Source organism: Panicum virgatum, chromosome 9N (genome assembly GCF_016808335.1).
Source record: "Panicum virgatum strain AP13 chromosome 9N, P.virgatum_v5, whole genome shotgun sequence".
NCBI lineage: Eukaryota > Viridiplantae > Streptophyta > Magnoliopsida > Poales > Poaceae > Panicum > Panicum virgatum.
The window spans coordinates 61727352-61751618 of NC_053153.1; the positions used below are offsets into that span (position 1 = coordinate 61727352).

The following is a 24267-nucleotide window of genomic DNA, read 5'->3' on the forward strand; positions in this document are numbered from 1 at the left end:
CATATGGAAAAATTGAAAATTTTGGCAAAATTTCCCCTGATTATGTGTATATTGACAGTTTATAATGCATAACATATATATAACTCCACAAAACAATAACAAATACACCATTTAACACATAACTCATGTCCAAAGTCCACACATACAACGTAATACATTCAAAGTTCATTACAATTATTACACATAACTCATGTCCAAAGTCCACACATAGAACGCAATACATCCAAAGTCCATTAGAATTATTACAATCCAAAGATACAACAGAGGCAAAGGCATAGTCCAGAATAATCCATGTAGCATATTCTCTGCATTTAAATATTTATGTGAAATAAATTAAATAAGTAGAGGAACCAAAACGTATAGATAATTTATGTTGATAGGATAAGTACCTGCATTCTTCAGTCCTCAAATCTCTCTCCCGGTGGTCCCTCATACGGCTCGTCTGTTGGTGGCAAATACACGTACGTAGGTGGGTGATGTTGCAACTGTGGAGCTCCATATGGTAGGTAGCCGTGATAATCCAAATAAGGCAATGCTGCAACTGCCTGCGGAAGTGGCGGGTTCACCACCCCTGGTGGTGGCCACAGAAAGCCCCCTGCAGGGGGAGAAGTACTGTAAGGGTTGTAGTACTGACCACTGGAGGCAGAGTTGGAGCTATCTTCATCATATGCAAGTGGGGCCTGTCGACCATGTCGACTTGTCGATGTTGTTTGTCGTTGTGAAGTAGGTGCTCCATGATCTGTATCTTGTGTTGCATGGGTGAAGTCATCCTCCCCAGTGAACCTTATAGTAGGAGATATACGATAACCACCACTTTCGTTGCCATCATTGCCATCACCATCATCATCATCATCATCACCATCACCATCACCATCACCATCACCATCACCATCACCATCACCATCACCATCATCATCATCATCACCAATGTCCTCACCACCACTAGGCTCAGGTGTGGTGTCGTCACTACCTAACTCCTCCTCAGTGCGTGGTTTCTTCCCTTTTCTCATTTCGGGACCAATCTTAGTCTCCACATGTGTGTCCCCAATTGTTTCTTCGGCCCATGTCTCCACATCTTCATCGTGACCATGAGAAGAGCCTATGTTAGTGAACATCTGGCTCGGCAATGGAGTGTCAGTGAAGTCTGAGTCTTCATCAAATGCTGGGTCTCCATTGGACCTTGAAAGCTTCATCCAATTTTGAATTGCTGATGACTGCCGGTACAAAGAAAGATCCATGAAACTGCTAACTGGATCATAGTCATATGGATCGGCCCCTCTAGTAGCACGTTGCAGACGCAAGCGGAGGTTGTAGTTCACAAAGACCAATTTATCCAATTTCTAGTGGCTCAACCTATTGCGCAGTTTGGTGTGGATGTAAGCAAAGGTGCTCCAGTTCCTTTCACATCCACTAGAGGCTGCACACTGCGACAACAAGCGTCGAGCGACCCTTTGCAACACTGGTGTATCTCCCCCAAATGTAGCCCACCAAGCAGCTGGTGAAGTTTTCCGGTCAATGGCCATTCGCCTAGCAATGTCACTAGAGAACTCACCTTGCTTCGTCTTGAATATTTCAAATTCCTGCAATGCAATTGCTGCTGAATTAGTATTCAACATTTTCTCCAGACCGTTGCGCATTACTGCCATGACTGTCTGTGATGTGCCCAAACTGTACTGCACGTAAGGGTTAAGAGCACAAGCAGTTGCCATATATGTGCCTGACATCACTGTGTTCATCCTTGCATCTATCACAGCCATGATCTTTTCAAACCGGGGGTAGTCACTGCTGAACTTGCTGGCATATGTTTGCCTCATGTTTTGATATTCCATTGTCACCTCACTCAAATTAGGTGTCTTGTCTGTGTCAGCAAATCTCAAAAACATGTACAGAGGCTCAACATCATTGATCACATACTCCATATTCGCCCACCATTGAAGACTTGTGATGCATTCGTAAATGTACCTTCCAGTTTCACTTTTGAAGTGGCGGGACCGTCGGAACTCAGGTGACATTAACCATGTCATGAACTGGTCCTTCTTCCTATACATGCTTTCAAAGAACATGTAGTTGGTCCCAAATCTTGTTACATTCCACTTGACCAACTCTCCACCGATGGCTTCCCTCATCATGCTGTGTAAACTGTTGGAGTTTTAGAGCCAGCTGCAAATTCGTTGCGCGCTTCGAATACAAGCATCATGCTCCGGCCACTTCCCTATGTCCTTCAGCATAAGGTTGATGGTATGGGCAAGGCAAGGCTGCCATGCAATGGTAGGGAACTCATGACAGATAATTTTGCAGGCTTTTTTGTAGTTCGAACCATTATCCGTGACAAGCTGAATCACATTGTGAGGCTCCACTTTCATGACCACTGCTCGTATCTCCTGCACAACATTGCCAATGTGATATGCGTATGGTCCTATATTTTATGCCAAGGTGAGAACAATGCTTCGATACATGGACTTACCTTCAACAAGTATTGATGGTTCTGTATTTTGTCGGACGCATTGATGGACTTCAAGAAATACATGGTGCCACCGCTATACACCAAGAAATTAATGACCGAGTTACGCATAGGCCCCGTCCACGAATCACACATGATCGTGACTCCACATTCATCCCACTCGTTCTTCCACTTCTCTATCTCTTTCTCTATCTCCTTCACATTCTCATCCAAATATTTTCCATCTATCTCCCTCCCTGATGGTATTTTGATTCCAACACCTGCGGTCATAGAAGAGAAAGTATTAAGATCACAATGAAGGATATGTAATGTAGCTCAAAATATACATTGTTACCTTGTTTCTGGGTCTCCACGATCGCAGCTTTAAAGTATGGGTCATCGACTTTCCGGCCGGGAATACCGACAGCATGGCACGCCTTCGCCCATGCCCTCCCTAGAAGCTCTCTTGATGTCCTCCCCTTGACAGTCCATGGGCCGGTATCAATCCTTTGCTGCCGTGGACCACTGCTCAACCCTAGATGGTAGTCCCTAACCCTCTCGGGGACTTGTGACTGGCTCCTTCTGAACATCGAAGGCAGCGGTCCACCACTGCCTCCAACACCACCACCTGCTCCTACACCACCACTCCCTCGATCAGGACGACTACTACATCCCGATCCGCCACCCCTATCATATCGTGGCCCAGCTTGCTGCATAAATTCATACTCTTGGCGGGACTGGTGTAAGGCCGCTTGTAGTTCTGCATCCTCGTCGAGCCCCTGGCCTTCCTCTTTCTCTAGATCAATGTGCGGCCCCCTTGCAGATTGGTCCCTCAGCAGCTTTTCTCGGGCCCTTGCTTTAGCTCTAGCCTTGTTCCTGTCCAACTGCTCACTAAAGAAGGCCTTAACTTCGGCTGGAACCGAAGGGCAGTCCTTCACATATTTCCCCCTATGTGCCAAATGCTCTTTGAACCTTGTTGCTCCTCCCCCACTCTTCTCCTCCCTGCAATACTTGCATTTGAAACCACCCCTGATCTTTTGGCCATGCTCCCACACTAGGTCTGGCATTGTCCTACAATTACAGAAAAATAGTAAGGTGTAAGTTCATGAATAACACATGAAGTAGCAACTAGATTCGGAAAATTACAGAAAACTACATTCGGTTTGAACCTTAATTTTCCGGTTAGGATCTTTTAACTTTCCGGTTAACTTAATTTTTTTGTCACATAACTCGGCTTTCGGATATGTTATTTTAATTTTCCGGTTATGCAGAATAATTTCCGGTTTGAATCTCCTAATTTTCCGGTTGTGGGATGGATGCTGGTTGGACTTGGATTTTTCCCGGTTTAAAGAAGAATTTTCTGGTTTCGGGATAATGTTTTTCTAGTTTCAGCTTAGATCCATGGCTCACGCCTGTTTCGATGGGTGGTCAACGTGCTAAATAACTTATTCAGCACCCTGAGTGCTAAATAGGGAATATATATATATATATATATATATATATATATATATATATATATATATATATACATAATTTACAAAGGTTACAAACTTTTCAATACGAGTACCCCAAAGTTAAACGAAAAGAGCCTACACTACACTAGTTCTGGTGGTTCTGCTTTTTCATGACCGGTCAGACCGATTCAATCTGGACTCCTCTGACTACCGGTCAGACCGGTCCACAAAAATCTGAAGAGCTGCATACTTAGCCATCAAGCGTGCACTCCACGGATTCTATTAGTCTACGGGTCTCGCTCCACCACCTCCCACCCCTCTGCATCCCGGCGGATGAACTTGACGAAGCAAGGACAGAAGTCGATATCTATAGAGCCTGAAAACATTTGTTGACAACAGTCCTGAGCAACTAATACTCAGCAAGACTTACCCGTCTCTGGGTATACTTAGCCCATTATCTAGACATGCAAGGATTTCTGGCTGGTAGTTTGTTTTGCAGAAAAGCAACTAAAAGTAGATCCTTAATTCCAGAATTTTAGCTCCAATTTATAGTAATAGTTTTGCTAAACATCTATGATTTGCACATCTATAATAATCAATGTAGAAACCCAATTGAGTAAACAACATCATCATTTATCATCTCATGTCATTTCATTTCTTTACTACAATGTGACTCGGAGATCAAGGTGCTCATGTCCGAGAGCGACTGACGGCGAATCGATCCGATTTAACCTTGCAAGATGGACCTAAACCAACACGGCACGTATTGGCCCCATCGGACTATACGAGCCGACCATTCCCCTCCCCGCCTCGAACTACAGGACCGCCCCACCATCATATGGTCAGCCGAGCTCAACGAGAGACCACCAAAAGTAAATACATGCATCCCCAATTCTCCGCGACTACTCGACTATCCCAGGAGGTGAGATGGGGTTCTGTACTTTCGAAGTGAGGCAGTACTCGACTTACCGGTTTCGACTACCTCCTATTCCCGGCATGCGATTAGGACAATTCAAACATGATCAGCAGGGCTAACAACGGTACGGTCCTCAATCGACACAGACAGACTAACCACTCCCCGCCCGGTCTCACACTCCATTCTTTTCCTCTTGAATATAATACTCATGTATGAACAAATAAATTCTTCCTATATCTCGCGAGTAACAGGCAATTACTCGACTTGTACTGAGTCCTATTTAGCATAGAAAGTCTATCGATTTGCAGTTACTAGTATAAGACTCATGGAACCTAGGAATTATCTATGGTTTCATTCAACTCCTATAAACTTAGTGCACAATTACTTAATTAGATACATTGAATAATTTAAATTAGGGGTTATGCACCGAGGCTTGCCTTCGGGTTGTTGCTCCGAACTAGGGTGAACTGGGCCTTGGGCCAGGTTCTCACTCCTTTCTTCTTGCCTGGCCTGCTCCGGCGGCTCCTGTGGCTCCGCCACCAATTCGTAAACCACCTCCTCCGCTGCGGTTGCTACACATATGCACATGATGTGACAATTAATGCAGTGCAATTGTTACTATATGCCAAAACACAACAAACCCCACTGGTCTTGCATTTACAGCATGATTCTAACTCCAACTATGCATTTATCAAGCTATAAAAGTATTTTATCTAGCATAAGTAAAACTGTATATAAAAAATTTGTCAAACAACACATTTTATGGTTCTATCATATAGAGCATGAAGATACGAAGCTAACAAAATTAATTTTGCATTTTTCAGATTTTTTCCATAATTTTCTATGCATTTTACAAGCTATGCTGCTCAGTGCTGATCGGAAGTTCCGACCCATGGTCGGAAGTTTCGATCCCCATCGGAAGTTTTGAGTTTCTTCCGACCAGAGGCGCTCGGCCAAACCAAAATAAATGTGTAGGAAGTTCCAACAAAGTGTCGGAAGTTCCGATGATTGTCGAAGGTTTTGGCTTTCTTCCGTCAAGGGGTGCTCGGCCTACCCAAAATAAACATGTAGGAAGTTCCGACAACATGTCAGAAGTTCAGATAAACACGTTTTGAGTCAAAAACAGAAATCCTTATTGCGGGAAAACTAACCAACCAAAATCAAAACCCATTTAGATCCTAGTGAAGGGATGCATATAGAGACGATTGACCAAAGGAAATCACTTAGAACCTCCTAGAAAAATAGATCGGTCCGGCACAAGTTGGAGTACCTTGAACGAGATTTTTCAGCGCGAAAAACTTGAGATCAAGGGCACCCCGGGGAGGAGTGTGTGGAGAAGAAGGTGCTCCACGCCATCTTGAAGCCTCCTTGGCCTTGAGCTCAAGTTGGGGTGGAGGAATTGGGGTCTAGGGTTTGGGGGAGAGGGGAAGCACTTGAGGGAGAGAGTGAGGGAGGGAGTGAACGTGAGAGATGGAGAAAATGCTGGTGACTGAGAGAGAGGGAGAAAGAGAGAGACAGTTTTAATTGTTGTGGGGCCCAAAACAAATATAACAGGTTCAACCGGTCGGACCGGTTGGGACAACCGGTTGGACCGGTCCGGCCCAGTTGATAGGAAAAATTTTCCTCTAAAGGTTTATCGCTTAAGTTTGAAACTAATGGCCATGATTAAATTTAATCAGGGAAGATAAAATCTGGGTGTTACAGCCACAAAGGTCTTTAGTCGGCTTACACACACACTTGAATAATAATGTAGGCAAAATTAGCTGTCAGGCACAATTAAAAGATGGATTTTGCTCTAGACCACTAAATAAACTCATCTTTACCTATAGACACTACAATTCTATGGTAATATGTTGTTGGACACTCCCTTATCAGATACGATTTTAAGGTAAAGCCACTTGAAATGACTATTTTATCCTAGCTTTCCTCTCCCGTAGCCCGCTCGAGCTCCACCATTGTGCTCTACGAGCTCCTCCCTCTCCATCATCCACATCAACGGCTCTAGCTCGCGCACTCGCACAGCTAGGTCCACCTCAAGCACACCCACCTTCTCCGCTGTTATAGTGTTACTCCCCAATGAATGCCTCAAGTTCATGTTCGCCCCTATCGAGCTGCCCGACCACACCGTCGCTGCGATCGGGAGCGTCACTACTATGACTATCGCGCTCCCCGGGCAAGCTCCTCCTCCATCTATGTTGCCACCACTGGAGAGTGCGTGCTTGCTGTCTTGAGAAGGACATCTACTCCTAGCATATATGATTGGGATTCATCCCATCGCAGCTGCGGTCTTCTTCCTCCTTCGCCCCCTCTGTCTTAGCCTCCGCCCCTGGCGGCGGCTCTTGCCACCGCGCCGCACCACCCACCAACCACCGCCGCACACACACCCTTTGTGACCTCTTCCTCACTCCTGCCGATGGCCACGGCCCACCGGATGTCTCTGGCCCCGGCCACCGCCGCCTCACATCCCGCCGCCGCTGCAGACCTTCTTCTTTAGGGCTGGTGGCCATAGGACCCCCGAAATCCGAAACCCTAAGTTTTGCCGCCTCGACCACCACCCCGGCCGCCAACGACCTCGCCAGCGGCCGCTCCCCCACCTCACACCCCTCGCCGGTGTCCGCTCTACTCCCTCCCTCCTCGCCGCTCCACCTCTCAACTCTCTCCGACCGCGTGCGCGAGCGGCGGCGGGGCTGGCATACAATAATCTTATCTGAGGTGGTTAAAAAATATTTTCAGAGGCGGGCAAGAGCAATCACCTCTGTAAATGAGGCATTTTCATAAACGGTTGCACGCCTACCTGTGAAAATCCAACAGAAAAACAAAAAAATGGGATGAGCCCGCCGGGCCCGGCGAACCAATCTGCGCCGCTGACCGTGGCCGCTGCGGTCGCTCGGGGCCGTGGCCGCCGCTCAGGGCCGCAGCCGCCGCTCGAGGCCGTGCCACCGCGGCCGCTAGGGGCCGCCGCCGCCGGCTCTGCTCCGCAGGGGGTAAGAGCTCGAGTGAGGGAGGGAGGGAGCAGATCCACCAGCCTTGTGTGAGAGGAGGGAGAGAGAGAGAGTGTGTGTGTGTGTGGGGATGGGTTAGGGTTTCATTCGTTTATATACTTTTATGGGCAATCGGGCTCATATGGGTTTTAACTGGGCTCAGCCTATTAACTGAGGCGGTCATTTTTAACATGACCGTCTCTTTTAGTTGATTTTGCTAGGCGGTTTCTCTAACCGCCTCAGTTTATAAGAACTGGTCACCTCTTTTAATGCTGGTCATTAGTAGAAGAGGTTATTTTTTGTGCCTGTCTCAAAGCTCCTAAAAAATATCATTGTTAATCAGTTTTTATATTAGTGCAGTCAGCTTCTGGACCAGCTGTGGAGCCAAAGTGTGCTGCGGGTGCTCCAGCCCGGTGGCGGAGCTACACATACTCATTGATGTCAGCTGACATCGATGATTTTGTGAAACTCAATGAGGAATCATTGTTTTGCCACTACTAGAAAAGAGGCCATCGATCCAACTCAAAAGTACCAGGACCAAGATGACCCGGTACTAATTCTAGCATTAGTACCGGTTCAGCTTTGTTCCAGTACATTTGATGCGCATGAAAATGTCTAGAGATCCTTTAGTACCGGGTGGTAACACCGCCCGGTACCAAAGGCTAGACATCTGTACCGGTGGATCCTCCCACATTAGTACTGAGTGAAAACACCACCAGGTACCTATGTCTAGCCTTTGATACCGGGTGGTGTTTACCACCCGGTACTAAAAATGCTTCACATGTTATTTCAAAAGAAAAATATCTTCCCCGTCACAACTGCTTCGTAGATGAGATGGTAAAGGAGATACACGTGAGGCACGAGGTCACACGTTCGAATCCTAGCCACCGCAATGCGCCCCTATTTTCTTTTGATGCAGTGCAAAGATCCCTTTTGTAAGAATCCTTTGGTACCGAGTCATTCATCCAGTATTAATGCCTCTAGCCTTTGGTCCCGGATGCCTATAGCACCGGTTCCAGAATGCCTAGTACCGGTTGTAAGAAACAGTGCTATAGGCACTTTTTCTATTAGTGTGCATTGTTTACCGTGTGGAGTTGACAATGCTGAGCTCCCCAATGCCTCCCCTAAAATTTTCAACCATAAATTAAGAGGAGAAAGTGGAAAATGAAGAAGAAGAAAAAAAAAAAAAAGAAGAAGAGAGAAACGAACCTCTTCTAAATCCAAATTCTAGATTCACCGCTGTCTGCGGCATCTTCACGCGTGATGAATAGAATTGCCGTTCTTGAGCGGTCCGCCACCGGCAGTGGGCGCCGCTATAGAAATCAAGCACTGTGGCTGCCGGGAGTGATTTCCGCCACTGGAATCGAGTGTTGCGGTCGGTGGAGCGGGTACGTCCTGCACCCGGGTGGAGCATTATAGTAGCTATCTGGAGCGATAAGCCGATAACTGCCGTCGGGATTGAGCGCCATGACCGCAGAGAGTGGGCACTACGTGCGGCGGAGAGAGAGCAAGCGCTGCAGGTCAGGATGTCACCCAAGGAATAGTTGGGCCCATCGGCCTGGAGTTGACGTTGGAGGAAGTGCCGTGGCCGTCGGGACTTAAGGAGTGCGTGATTTTTTTTTTCAGATCGTCATCTGATTTGTTTTAGGCAGCAGACGGCTCGCTCAGCTACCCAGCACCATGCATAAGATGGCAACGGGTCGGGTTCGAATCGTGTGGAGTCTACGTGCACCCAAAACCAAAACCTGAAATCGAAACCCGAATCCGTAACCGATTTGGGTGGAAATCCATCACCAAAACCAAACCCGCGGATACCCGAAACCCGAATGGATACCCGAAACCCGCGGATAAATATACACATATTCACATGTATAAATAAGAGGCAACAAATAATAAATATTTTCATGAGTCAACTTTCAATAAATTTAATAGTGTAAGTAAACAAGTTATCATTAACATATTATAAAACATGAGTTTTAATTCCAAATGATGTATTTCGAATATCCATTGGATATCCACGGGTGGAAACCAAAAACCCAAAACCGAACCCGAAACCAAACCCAAACCCGAACTTAAAAACCGTGGGTGAAAAACCAACCCCAAACCCGAAAAACCGAAACCCGCGGATACCCGCACCGAACCCGATCCGCTGCCATCGGCATGCGAGGGTAAAAGTGTAAAACAGTCTTTTTAGGTAGATTTCTATTAAAATTGAATATAATAATAATAATCCTAGTGCTCAGGAGCATATTACCATAGAATTACAGTATTTATAGGTAAAGACAATTTTTTTAGTGGTTTGTAGTAAAAATCATCTTTGGACGGTATTCGACAGCCAATTTTACCAACAATGTACGTCCACACCAACTAGCTAGTGCATCCACATTTCCTCTATAAAGATTATTCGGTGGTGGTGTGGCACCATGTAAATTTAGAGCTTGTTCGGTTCATCCTCTCCGTAAGTGGATTGAGGGGATCGGAGGGGATCATCCTCTCCAAACCTAACAAGGCGTTAAGGGTAGAGTTCGATGATTGACATGACCCCAAGAACCGACACAATTTTGTAGTCCGAGAATCCAGCTCTAAAGAAGATATCCTTCCACTCCTGCTCGTCACGCTCAGCCCCGTTGATAAACATGATGTAGAAATCAAAAAACACTTGTGCCTCTTTGTGCTTAATGTCTTGTGGCCCATATCCTACGACCATGTCGATTATTACTACCTTTCCTCCCTCGTCCCGTGGAGCGACAGCTTGCTTGCAATTCTTCAGTACCTTGACACACTCCTCATCACCCCAATCATGTAGAGTCGACTGAAACAAGGAAGCATCATGCTAGTTAGAATCAGATAGCTAGCTGCAGGTGTGTGTGTGTGTGTGTGTGTGTGTGTGTGTGTGTGTGTGTGTACCAAAACTATATCTTAAAGGTGTTTCATGAAAAGAAATTATATATCTTGAAGGAAATAGAACAGAGGCACCTTACCTTGAGAAAAATAACTTGTGCCGGCGGAATGCTCTCAAACATGTCACCCGAGACGTACTCCACGTTGGTGCCAGAGGGAGCGTCGGCGACAACTTGGGGGAGATCCAGCACGCTGCACTTGATATGCGGGAATGCCGCGGCGATGGCGGCCGCTGCTCCGCCGAGCCCGCCGCCGACGTCGACCAGAGAGCCCACCCCATCAAAGACCTCGCCGCACTCCTTGAGGAAGATGGGCATGAGGAAGCGGCTGTCCGCGGCCAGCGCCTTGTTCACCAGCGCGTTGAGGTCGGCGTCGTGGTCGGTGCGCTCCCAGAGCATCTCGCCGTACGCCACGGCGAACGGGGACGGGCCCGGCTTGTCGAGCCGGAACCACGCCATCATCCCCTTGACGAGCGGGGAGACGAGGATGGGGTAGAGGTTGACGCCCATAAATGGCGCCAGGCTCGTCGCCGCCGGGCTCTCGCCGCCGCTGACCAGGAGGCGGGAGGCCGGCGTAAGCCCGTAGACGACGGCGTCGCCGCCGTGCCTGTCCGAGGACGCGCTGAAGGTGCCTGAGGTGGCGAGCACGCGCATGAGGCGGCGCAGGGCGCGGAGCTTGCACCGATCGATTCCGACCCCGTCGAGGATCTCGGGAAGCGTGGCGCTGCCGCCGCGGTTGTGAATGGCGTCGGCGACGCCGAGGTCCAGGGCGACCCCGAGCGCGATCGACTTGGTATAGCTGACCGCCTGGTGCCAGAGGTCGACGTGAGCTTGGAGCAGGTCCTGGCTGCTGTTGCTCGGAGTCACAGGGAGCGATGATGATGCCATCGTGTATGGAGTTGGTGGTGCTACTGCTGACTGGCAAACGAACTCTGTTTGCCCAGTGGGTCTTCTGGCTGGGATGCCTGGATGATGACGGATGCCATGGTTGCATTTATATAGCGGTTCGATCTGTACTTGGTGTGACGGCTCATGAATAATTCTGTTTGTTATCTGTTTTATGTAAATGGCGATGCTAATCGTCCTGTCATTCAAATCATCCTATTATTAATTGGTGGATCGAAGACTCCACCTGAAGCCATCTAAAATTCTAGGTGAATATTTTTAAAATAGAGAAATTCTCACAAAAATCAAATACATCCGACCATCAATCCGACACATCTGATCATAATAGTTATTGAATCTATTATCTTTCTTAATAAATTATCCACATCTATCATTATGAAAATAGACTAAAGTAACTCCTAAACATGTGTCTAAATTACCCACCTCTACTATTATAAAAAAAAATCTAAAGTAACACATTAATCTTTGTGTAATACCCACCTATGCCATTATATAAAATTATTCGGAGGCTTCTTTTGAAGCCTCGTGAAGCCGGCTATGATCCTAGATAGACACTTAAAAAGATAAAGAAATACAATAAATTCTCACAAATAATCTGACACACCAATCATCAATCCTACAACTCTAATTGTATTATTGTAATAATCATTGGATCTTTTATCTTTCCTAATAAATTATCCATATCTACCATTACAAAAAATAGACTAAAATAACCTCTAGACATAACTAAATTACCCATCTATGCTATTATAAAAAAAATCTAAAGTAACTTTCTTATCTTCGTATAAATTACCCACCTATGTTACTACAAAAAATAATGCAATAACCCCTAAATTTGCATATAAATTATCCAACTATGTCACTATTGAAAGTTAAAGTAACCCTTAAATCCGAATCTAAATTATATAATTATAAAAATATTAAAATGCACCAATATAAAATTTTATTTCTATCATTATTAATATATTATGAATATTATTATTTATATAAGAGTACTACATATGATATGTGTCACCATGTATTCATGTGTGAAGGAAGAGATAAGAATGCCAATTCACAAATAAATGGTTCAATTAAATACTATTGCACAAGGGGGTGTTAGTGTGAAACAAAATGAAATCTATTGCAACTAGATAATGATAAATATGTATTTTAGAGAGTGTGTTAAAATACTTAATAGATGAAAGAATGTGTGAGATAGATAAATTATAATCATTAGCTATAGGTTGTATTTCTATATTTATTCTAATTAACCGCACGCTTTGATAGGCTAGCATTGCAAATTTCTAAAACAAAAGCTGTGTATTGTATCATGTATACTCGTGAACCTCGGAATGCATGATTGTTGTGGGTCCAGTTTCCTTTATCTTTGTTGCTTTCTACGAGTGCACGACTTGATGTTGATCTTGCAATCACCAAGCACTGCTAACCGAGTGGCTATGAATGATCCCTAACGTGGATATCCCTTCTAGTCTTCTACCCTCGCTTTTGGTTTAAGCATCCAATAATTCTCTCAATGGCAAGGCTTCTCACTAGCTAGGACCATCTAACCACAACAGGCCTGACGAATGCGGACGAGAAACTTGCGCGAGAATAATGATGTCCTTGTAGGCTAGAACAGCCATGCTTGAGAAGCTGGGATTTACACCGACGAGCTATCTTTCAGCAAAAGAAAAACACGGGAGCCGCTCTTTTCACGCTATTAAAGAAATTCTATCTATGTGATAAATGGTAGAATTCTCCGATTCTTTTTTTTTTGAGTAGCTATTTGGGCCCTGTTTGGTTCTGAGTAGTGCTACGATAGAATCTTGTATGCATGTAGTATTAAATAAGTCTATTTGCAAAACCTCTTTACGGATGAATGTAACTTTTTGCGACGAATCTAATGACAGTAATTAATCGATGATTGGCTACAGTAACCAACATCTAATCATGTAGTCAAAGACCTCATTAGATTCGTCTCGCGAAGTAGCACAGGGGTTGTGGAGTTAGTTTTGTACACCGACTTTATTTAGTACCTCTAATTATTTGTCAAACTTTGTGCTACGTGTGCTACTACACAAACCAAACAGGGCCTTGAATATGACACACAATTTTGACCAACTTTAAGTAATGCAGTTTAAATAGAAAATTTTTGGACTCTCACTGTAGTCAAATGAGAAATCTTACAATGATTGAAAAAAATAAGAATCATCCATCTGACAGAATCATACGATGGTCAAGCCAGGAAGTACTTGAAAGTACATAGATTAAAGTACCTAGTGGTACAAAAATGTGGGATCAAGTACCAAATGTAGGACCAAATACTAATTTAATTTATTTTTTGTAAATATCTTACATTGGTCAACGTCTAGAAAAAAATCGAAATAAAAGTACCTGAAACTACCTATTGATATTTTACAATTATTATAACACAGCTCTAGTCAAATTATTTCTTTACAGAATTCCAGGGAGGCACCCCAGTCCATCAGCAAAGCTGTCAGGCCAACTGCCGTGTATGGCAGACAGAAAAAGGAGAACCAGTCTTCGCGCATTACACCAGATTCCGCTCAACGTAGGCAGCCAACTGCCGTGAAAACACCCCTTCGAGGACTAGCACTAGCACTACATCACCGTGTATGGCACACAGAAAACCTATCCTCTCCGACTCCCTCTGATCGTGCATCATCACACACCACAGCTGAGTTGTATCCTCCAGGAGCCCTGGCAAAGCAGCGCCCAGTTTTTCAGCATCGCCGCTATCTGACCCCAGAGAACCTCCACAGATTTTTCCAATCCTTGATTGAGCTGGCTGCGTAGAATTTATTAGAGTCTGATTGGTTGGATGCCAAGTTTTGCGAATCCAAAGTCATGGCAAGTCAAATTATGGACATTGTCAAATTATTATGGCAAGAATTTAGATACTCATTTGGTTTAGTGCCAAAATATTTCAACCAAAATATGGCAAGTCAAATTATTGCTTCAAAAGCTGTTTACTATCTAGGCTGCAGTTAAATTATGTAATCTGAGGTGTCATGATTTGCCGGTCACCATCCCTTTAAGAAAAGCAAAAAATGGTCCAATACCCCTTTTAGAAAAGAAAACAAAGATGAAATGACCAACCCACACAAAGTTATAAACCAGAGAAAAAGAGACAAATGCATGGCACATCTTACTATTACTAATTGGCCGAAGCTCCTTTTGAAGCCTTCACATGAAGCCACTTAGTATATTAGGTGGACAATTAAAAACATATAGACAAATTTTCTAAAAATACTCACAAAAATCAGAAACATCCGCCATCAATCTGACAACTCTAATTGTAATAGTCATTAGATCTGTTATCTTTTCAAATAAATTATCCACATATGCCATTATGAAAATAGACTAAACTAACCCTACAAATATATATATCATCTTACGATTACTAATTAGAGGATCCTTTTGAAGTCTTCACGCAAAGTCACCTAAGATCCTAGGTGGACACTCTAAAAAATGTAGAGAAATTATAATATTTCTCACAAAAATTAGATTCATCCGGCTATCAATCCGACAATTCTAATCCGACAAATAAATTGCCCACCACTGCTATTGTAAAAGTAGACTAAAGTAACTCTCTAAATATATATCAAATTTACTCATCTATGAAATTATAAAAAAAAATCTAAAGTAACCTAATCCTCATGTAAATTATCCACCTATAGCATTAAAAAATAGTGCATAATCTACATATAAATTATCCAATTATATCATTATTTTGCGGGAGCAAGCTCTTTTAATGATATTTTCTAAAAGTCGTGATCTTTTAGTGCTACGTAACCGATTTTCCTTTATATTAATTATAAATAGTCCTTGCCGTGAATAGGGCAGTCAATGATGCATCATTGCAAAATGCCTTTGCTTAGCATGCCACTGAGCCATCACCATTTATGATGTGTACAGCTGACGAGCAACAAAATCTAGTTAGTCTTCAGATGCAGAGAGGGCAACTAAATCCCTGAAAGTTAAGACTATATCAGGATTCAGGCTAGTATGCACAACATATGGTGGGTAAAACATTGTGAACTGTACCAGCAAAAGTATTGCTTTTGATTTTACTGTCTAATAATGATTGTTATTGACTGGAATAACTGTGAGATACTGTCATATTTGTAAATTATTTGTTGCTATTGACCATTGTTTTTCATATTGACTTATATCTGCTTAGTTCTAGATTTCAGTTTCAATGTTAAAACTTACAATCAGTTAGAGCTATTTAAGTTTTGGGTTCCTCTCTATTTTTGGTACAGCTCAAGAACACATCCGACAAGGAGAAGAGATTTCAAGATCTAAGTTATACCTGATCATGTCACTAATATAGTGGGCCAAATGGAGCTTGTTTCGGTCGGGGAGTTCAATGTTATTATGTTTGCAATTTTGGATCAGTGACTTCTCTAGCATATTGTCACCTCGTTGAGACCTAGCTCTGTGTTGCCAGAACATACTCTTTCTATTTTTATATCTTATATGGCAGTCAAAGGTTTTCATCTCTAGCCTACCTCAACTTGCTTGGGAAAAAGGCTATGTTGTTGTTGTATATGACAGTCAAAGGTTTTCATACTGTCAACTAATACTTGAATCATTTGTTGACTAGTGCTTTGATAGTGCTTGCTTCGGGCTTAAATAGTGCTTTCTCCAGAATGTGCTCGTGTGTATTATATATTTTGTGATCGCTCCATAATGTGCTACGGAGTGTGAAAGTTTGTATTATATAGTGCTTGCTGCAATAACCCAGCCGGAATGGATCCTTGTTAGGCCCCGTTCGGTTCGGCCATTCCGGGCCTGGAATGGCCTGGAACCATTCCAGACATTATTCTACATGTGAAGGCCTTCCTGGCCTGGAACGGTTCGGGCCTAGAACCGAACTGGCCCTTAATTTTATACGGGGTGGATTGAAAACCAGCTAGAACTAAAACATCTAGTGACAAGTCAGGATTCACTCGATCCTGGCTAGGATCTAAACTTGGTCCGGAACTAATCTGATGCTGCTGAACGAGGTCTGGACTTGCTGCGGCGAATCAGAAGCCATCACAAAGGACGGCGCCTCCGCTCGGGTTTGCGGCTGCTGGGGGGAATCCACGGCCATCCTAAACGACTATAGATCTGTTTGGTAGGCCTCTGGCTCTGGCTCCTCTGGTAGAGCGGCTTCTCAGATGGAGTTGGAACCGTTTTGAAAAATATTTGGCAAAACGGTTTCTTTGTTACGGCTTTGCTTCCACCGAGGTGAAAGTCGTCCATGAAGCTGGTGAAGCTATGATTTTGCGGCTTCACCATGCTAGTGGAAGCTAAAAATAGTTTCATGGCCAGCTTCACCACTGAAGCCGGTCCAAAAAAACCTATTTGGGAGGGATGCAACTGAAGTCGAAGCTGGAGCTGCTTTTGAAGCCCTCCCAAACACGCTCTATATCTCCGCTCGCCCGTGCCTGGGCTTGCTGCAGTTCACAGTCGGAATGGAACTGTTGGACGTGATATCGAGGTCCGGTGCGGATTCATATTCCAGAACAAAGGTTCACCTCGTCCATGACAAACGAACGGTAGACCAAACCAAAATTTAAGGTTCACTTTAGAAATAAGTATAGATAGATATAATAAATATATTCTCTATATCCACACAAATCCGCGCTATTATTTACCTGCGATACTGTTTTGACAATGGCAACCTAAACCTTAAAAACAGCACAACTCCACACGTCCGATCAATATTGCGTGTCCTTGTCGCGAAAGCGTAGTCTCGTTCCCATCCAACTTGGGGAGGCGCATTTGTTCCTGCCTTCATAGGGGGCTCCACCTGTCGGTGGCGTGCGCCCAAAGCCACATAAAAAAGATCCAACCCCTCCATCGCTTTCCCCGCACGGCCGCACCCGCACCGCAAATCCTCTCCTGCTAGCCCTCGCCACCCCTGCCTCACTCGAACCGCGCCGCGCCCCAAACCCTAGCGCAGCCGCGGTGGGAGGCGCACCGCTCCAATCCAACCCCAATAGCTTCGGCCCCGATTCTCCTGCTACCCCCCCCCCTCAAACCCCGGCCGCCCTTCTCCGCCTCCGCCGTCCTCTGTAATTTTTGGAATTCTGTATTGGGAATATTTGTGGTGCTTTTTTGGTTGTTTGTTTCAGGAGCGCGTGTCCTCGGAGGATTCGCGGCGGCTGGTGCGTGGAATCGATTTTTCGCATTCCCGCGTTTTGCGATTTTTTTGTTGGTTTTGTTGGAGGCTCGGTTTCGATCTAATGGTTGCGTGTTTCTAGGGCTAGGGTTTTGGCGTCTCGGTCAAGGGTGCGCCATCTGCTCCGTGGGATCTCCCGGAACCAGGATTGCTATCAGGTGAACCCCGTGCCTGTGCCCTTCTGTGTTACCTCCCGCGCCTTGCGTGATTTGTTTGATATATGAGAGATTTAGGAGAGTTGTGTAGGGCCAGGTTTTCGATATATCTGGATAGTCTCTTCTATTTTAGCTCCGTGCGCTGTGTCCTCATGGAATCCTGCGATTTAATGGACGTTTGTGTGCCCCGCATGGTGAAAATGTTTTGCTTTGAAATTCTACTGTTCACTGGAGGAGCTTAGAGTCCCACACTTGGTAATGTTGCTCAGATATCTTCTAGCAGTTGCAAACTGTTAATATCATGTATTGTGATTTATGCCTGCTGTTCTGTTCGGTAGATATTGGAAGACTGGAAAATTATTGGTTTTATAGAATGAATAGTTATGTTTCATCAATACACGTTATGTAGTTTTTGCATTTCCTGCTAGCACTTTACCCCTGCATTATGCTCAGCTGTAGAACTGATAAAATTTAAGCAACCAACTTACTACTGGGAGTTCTATAGTGCCCTTAGTGTTTAAATTCCAGGAGTTGTAGTTGAAGTAATTGAATTCCCTGTTCAATTTACTCCGATTCAATTATTCTTCAGTGATATACGACTATAGGTTTCAGCTTTTTTTTATTAATCAAGGCCATTTACTGGACTCCATAGGTTGATGATTGATGCTATTTATTTCTTTTTATCAAACAGAAAGGTTCTTATACAGTTGTTATACTTTACTAAGGAACAATGTAGTGGTAATAAATTACTGAGATCTGGTAATGTTGAGTCTGATTTTATTGTTTTTTTTTTCGGTTCAGCAGTCACCATGTCATCATATCCTGTGCTAAACAACCGACCAATTGATCAGTGGAGAGTTACTGATCTGAAGGATGAACTCCGTAAAAGAAGGCTTCCTGTTAAGGGTTTGAAAGAGGAACTTGTGAGGCGACTTTTTGAATCCATTCAGAGTGAAAAAGCAGCTGATGAAGCTGATGAAGACGCGGGAGCGAATGCAGATGATCAGTTGCCTGATGCCAATGCTAGTGAACAAACTACAGTTACCATCACAGAAGTTCATCATGAAACAGTGGTTCATGTCAGTCAGCAAGTTGAAGTTCCTATCCCCAGTGTTGATGTTGAAGCTTCCTTAAATGAGACCTCAGCTGCCAAAGGAGAAGAACCTGAATCAATTGATGGAGGAAATTTAGCTTTCGAAGAAGTGCAACCGCATACTGAAAGTAATAATGAGCCTATTCTTGAGAAGACCTCAGATGCTGAAACCAATGAGGCAGTCATAGTCAATGATGCAATCAGTAATGAAGTGAAGTCAGACTTGGCCACTTCTGAAATCAAGTCTGATGCCACTAAAGCAACCAAAATTCAAGAACATGAATCAGCACCAGCACCTGCAGATGCTAGCCATATGGATACCGATGTTGTCACAGCTGCACCAGTAAGTGATGATGGGGAGAAACTGGCACCCATGGATGATTTGGGTGGCAAAGTGCCAATGTATGATGAAGAACACAAAGATTCTGATATCATGAACGAGGAACGCGAGCCCATCGTGTCAAAACCAAATAATCAGGTACCTGAGGTTAGCCCAGATTTAGGGTCTCAAATTAAGTGTGAGTCGATTTCTAGTGATCTATCAACTAACAAAAAGAATAATATAGAAGATAACTTGAATGCTAATAATTTTGATTTAGAACTAGAGATTAAGCCGAAGATGGTTGAACCATCATCCGGCATTACTTCCTTAGGTGGAGATTTGCAGCAATTGGATGATGACAAAGAGCTGGTTAAGAACCAGTCATCTGTTGAAGACATAGATTCCATCGCTAATGTGGACTCATACAAGAAAGATAGTCCTGAAGGTTCTCCAGAGAAATTAAATTTAGACAGGAGTTCAGGTGATGAGTCAATGGAGGAGGATGTTATGGAAATTAAACAAGTTGAGTCCAATATGAAATCTGATGAAAAGACTGAGATTAACTCAGAAGATGAGAAAGAGGTGACCCTCCCTGATTCTGCTGTTGAGGCTTCCTCTGTTGATACCAAGGAGGTTATAGCTGAAGAAAAGTCAGCAGCTTCAACAGAAAAAAGAAAATTCGAAGGTTTGTTTCTCTCGCTACAAATCCTTTCTGTTTTATTGTGCTCTAAATACATTACCATTGCTATAGTATTCAATTCTGCCGTCAGTGCTTTCATACTTCAGTGTGCATGCTTTATAGTTTTGCCTGCCATAAAGTACACATCTTGGTTGTGTAATTTGATTGAGAGTAGCTTGCATTGAGCTTGGACTTATTTTAGTGTTTGTTATTCTTCTCATTGCCAGTTTCAAAATTTGCTTTATGCATGAATGCAACAAGCATATTATCAGCTGGTCATCAAGTTTCTTAAATTTGGATATATTGTCATTTAGTGTAAGGTCTGTAAGCTAAATTCTAACTCCTGGCTGACTGCTCAGCTGAAGAAGTTGTTGCAATCACTGAACCAATAAAGCGGCAGCGCCGATGGACTGCAGATGGTGCCAAAGTTCCAGAGAAACAAACATCAAGTCAAACTGTTTCTGATGCTCCCAAGGATGTTTTTCAGCCTGCTCTTAAACGATCTTTTGGGAGGTCTGATTCAACGGCTAGTGTAGATTCTCCTAAGGAGCGGATTGGTGAGTCATTTACTCCTTGTGGAACAGAAACCATATTTATAAACTCCATCAGCGAATATCTGATAATATATTTTTTTTTGTGTTGTAGTGCCACCGTCTCAGAAACCTGCAACAACTTCTTTGAGAATTGACCGATTTGTACGCCCATTTACTCTGAAAGCTGTGCAGGAGCTTCTTGGTAAAACTGGATCAGTACAAAACTTCTGGATGGATCATATCAAGACTCATTGCTATGTTACAGTATGTTCTCTTTGCTAAACCAAGACTTGTGCTCTTACCTTCACCTTTTTATTTATTGCATCATCTTAAATTAAATTCAAAGCTGTGCTTCAGTCTCATTTATCAGCAAAGCTTTGTACTCCACTTTGTACTCCATTCTTATGCTAAGCATATTCAGAATTGCTGCAATAGACAATCCTGATACTTAAATAAATCCTCAAATCAGACAGTAATTGCCTTTTATCAGCCACTCACTTTGCATTTCATTGTGTTCTTATGGAATGTATAAACTTATACAGTTTCACTGCCTGTGTATGTTAGCACTAAATATGCATGTTCTGACTAACTGTTAAGCTGATAATGCCTCATTTTGCACTCCTAATTTGCAGTTTTCCTCGGTTGATGAAGCTGTGGCCACTAGGGATGCTGTTTACAACCTACAGTGGCCCCCAAACAATGGCAATAAGTTGATTGCCGAATTTGTTGATCCTCAGGAAGTGAAGCTCAAGGTTGAGCCCCCTCCCCCGCCTGCAGCTCCTGTTAGCCCAGCTGCTGCAAGGGTGCCTCCTGTTCAACAGGCTCAGGCTAATCAAAATGCGCCACGCCAAGCTGCTACACCGAAGGAGCAACTGCCACCTCCACCGCCCCTTGCTAAGCCCCCTGTGGCTGCTGACCCAGCGGCATCAGCAAGGGAGAGGTTACCACCCACTCCAAAGAAGCCAGAGCCTCCTGTTGTGACACTCGATGATCTCTTTAGGAAGACACAGTCATCCCCGAGGATCTACTACCTGCCTTTGTCAGAAGAGGAGGTGGCAGCCAAGCTCGCCGCACAAGGGAAAGGGAAAAAGGAATAGGAGGCATTGGTCTCCATTTCTCGTCTCTAGTGTCGTGGTATGCATATATCCTCTTGCAATGCCTTAGCTGTTTTTCTTGTCTTGTCAGAATAATGGTGAGAAGATCTCATCCTGTTTTCCACCGCAGGAACATGAAGATATGATTTTGTGAGGCGATCACAGCAGCTGGCAGGTGCATTTGCTGCAGTCCATTTGAAATAACAGTTGGTGCTGAGTTCTGTGGCAAGGAGTAGTTGTAGGGCTGTTATGTGAAAGACTAGTGTAGAAGCAGCGGCAGCTTGTATTTCCTGTAGAAGGTAGTTTTGATTGGGTTCCGTCTGGACCGTCTGAGTTACTTGTTTAATTTATTCTGTCAGGTACTGTTGAGACGCTGGGTTTAGTTGTCTCGGGGAAAATACTGTTGAGATGCTTGGTTTAGTTTTTTTTTTGTCTTCAGCGTCGATATTGCATAATCGCTGCTCTTGAAAGGTGACACATCAGCAACCTTGAATCATCTTTCGAAATGATGTTACAGGAGCAAGTTGGTTTTGCAAGTATAGGCAACGTTGGTGTACCTGAGGAGAAACCGTGTTTTGCAAAGATAGCTAAGACGGGAAACTAACCATGCCCACATGTAAACCTTTCGAATAGAGAGATGAAAGTTGTTTAATCTTTGCCGGGTGCTATTCTGAAAGTGCTGCAAAGAATTAAAAAAAAAAACATATCCGGATTTGGATCGGGGTATTGAACCCGACGTGAATCGAACACGCAACCTTCTGATCTGGAGTCAGACGCGCTACCATTGCGCCACGGATCCGGTGATGCGTTTGGCTTCATTTCCTATTATATTACAAAGGGAATAGAACCATTTAGCCGTGCTAAGTAGTCGCACTCTTTCAGCTAGTGATATCGTACCAACTGAGAGATAGAGGTGCAGCGGTCAAACTAAACCAGTACATATTTTCAAAATTATGGGAAAATTTCATTTCGAAAGTTTTTTTTTTCTAAACCGGGCATCAACTCCCAGTGCTAAGAAGAGCCGGAGACGCTAGCTAGACACCAGTGACGAACTCCACAATACTGAAGGCGGCCAAGAAAACCGGCACCAAGTCACCAACACATACAACAAGCACAAAAATTCAGTTGCTGAAGGAAGAGGAACAGGCTTCTCTGACAGGTGACACCATCTCCTTATCCCCGTCCAACAATGAATTTGGGGATGGTTATTTTTTCTCACTAAAGCTAACACAAGCTGAGGGTACCAGCTGCATCACAATGCCGCCGCGCACCAAAGAGAACAACTTATATGTGTTATGATGTGTACTATCATCTTATAAAATTTCAACATAAAACTCCGCCTATGCATGGATAAATAAAAATGAAAAATTGTATTAGGGTAATTTGAACCAAAAAGCATAGTTCAGAGGGTTATTCGGACTTTGGCTATAGTTGAAGGGAGTAATTTAGACTTTTTCAAAAAGAAAAAATATACATATATGCAAGCATATGCACATTTCCATCTTTCAATAGCAAAGCCTTCGAAAGGGAGTCAAGTCTAGTAGAGCGCTATGAAAGGGAAAGACAGGGATGTGGACATTTTAGTAAACCAAATGATGAATTGAATGATCTATAGTCGATTCCATATTTTTGCCTTGTAGAAGGAATTGAGTGTGGTACTCAGAACTCAGAAGAAATTCATTCTGTAACCATAAGAGTTATTCATATTTCTGTATCATATGTAGGCTCATAGCCTCTGATATTTTCTGTGTACAAGAACATAATTCTTTTCCAGTTGCATGATTCATTCCCCATGATAAGTACATCAAATTGAACACTATATATTGTAGATGTTCAAAACAACTTTCCCTTCTGGGACAATCAGCTCAATATCCAAATTGCTCCTTTTTCATGTAGTTTATTTGTGTCTTGCACAAGCAACAAAGAATTAACTGTGCACTTACTACAAAAGGTATTGGGGAAAGGATAGTTTAACATAAGGTCAACTTTCCTAGACAAGTTGATTCAACCATGACTAATTCAGTTATTACAGGTGTTTTCCTGTTAACCTCCAGGAAAATATGATATGAAATCAAGAAATCATTGTCTAGGTACAATAAGACTGGGAGCATGCAAACAGATATTTGGGGCATAGAGGTAACAAATGCAGTTACTCTACTTACTCCCTCGATCACATATACGTTTGGACAAGATCATATCAAACTTCCGAAATTTTGACTGTCACTAACATTTAAAACATTTAGCTTGGAATCAAGCTGCATATGTAGAATTTTCTTGAAACATGCTTTCATAACCCCAATTTATTGGATTTTATAGATGTATTCTAATACAAACAAGGTAGTCAAAAGGGCACAAATTGACGATTGTGCTACATACATTGCACCAAGTTTTTTTTACCTGATGGATGAATTTACATTAGAATATGAAGCATGCCTACAATTGTGAGCAAGGTCATTCCAAAAGTAGTCCTTGAATTTGTAGCAAAAAGAAGTATTTGTAAGAATGCAAAACATACATTTCATAATGAATATATGGTCACCAACTACACCAATATTATTTATTGTAAACACTAGACAGAGATTTCATTCAGCTCAGGACATGCACTTGTATATATGA

The 24267-nt window shown here is 43.5% G+C and overlaps 3 protein-coding genes and 1 non-coding gene across 7 annotated transcripts; 1 reads left to right on the forward strand and 3 right to left on the reverse strand.

Moving 5' to 3' along the window:
* Window positions 1-98: 98 nt before the first annotated feature.
* LOC120693313 lies at window positions 99-3574 on the reverse strand. The gene is made up of 5 exons (XM_039976737.1): window positions 3114-3574; window positions 2796-3068; window positions 2465-2721; window positions 390-2381; window positions 99-305 (listed from the first exon to the last, which is right to left on the reverse strand). Exons 1-4 carry the CDS (start codon window positions 3505-3507, stop codon window positions 2151-2153), a joined length of 1155 nt encoding a protein of 384 aa, XP_039832671.1. The 5' UTR covers window positions 3508-3574; the 3' UTR covers window positions 99-305; window positions 390-2150.
* Window positions 3575-10041: 6467 nt separating this feature from the next.
* Window positions 10042-11652, reverse strand: LOC120692786 (5-pentadecatrienyl resorcinol O-methyltransferase-like). The gene is made up of 2 exons (XM_039976169.1): window positions 10773-11652; window positions 10042-10603 (listed from the first exon to the last, which is right to left on the reverse strand). Exons 1-2 carry the CDS (start codon window positions 11577-11579, stop codon window positions 10304-10306), a joined length of 1107 nt encoding a protein of 368 aa, XP_039832103.1. The 5' UTR covers window positions 11580-11652; the 3' UTR covers window positions 10042-10303.
* Window positions 11653-17444: 5792 nt separating this feature from the next.
* On the forward strand, window positions 17445-22149 carry LOC120693470 (apoptotic chromatin condensation inducer in the nucleus-like). Of its 4 annotated transcripts, none has more exons than XM_039976917.1 (7): window positions 17445-17761; window positions 17858-17933; window positions 18732-20030; window positions 20384-20581; window positions 20670-20821; window positions 21190-21691; window positions 21782-22149. In XM_039976917.1, exons 3-6 carry the CDS (start codon window positions 18740-18742, stop codon window positions 21652-21654), a joined length of 2106 nt encoding a protein of 701 aa, XP_039832851.1. In that variant the 5' UTR covers window positions 17445-17761; window positions 17858-17933; window positions 18732-18739; the 3' UTR covers window positions 21655-21691; window positions 21782-22149. The 4 variants fall into 4 exon arrangements, with proteins under 4 accessions (XP_039832851.1, XP_039832850.1, XP_039832852.1 ...); XM_039976916.1 differs by having other exon boundaries at window positions 18735-20030; XM_039976918.1 differs by having other exon boundaries at window positions 17453-17761; window positions 17864-17933.
* A 229-nt stretch (window positions 22150-22378) lies between these two features.
* TRNAW-CCA lies at window positions 22379-22450 on the reverse strand. The gene has a single exon. It is a non-coding gene; the product is annotated as a tRNA-Trp (tRNA).
* Window positions 22451-24267: the final 1817 nt, after the last annotated feature.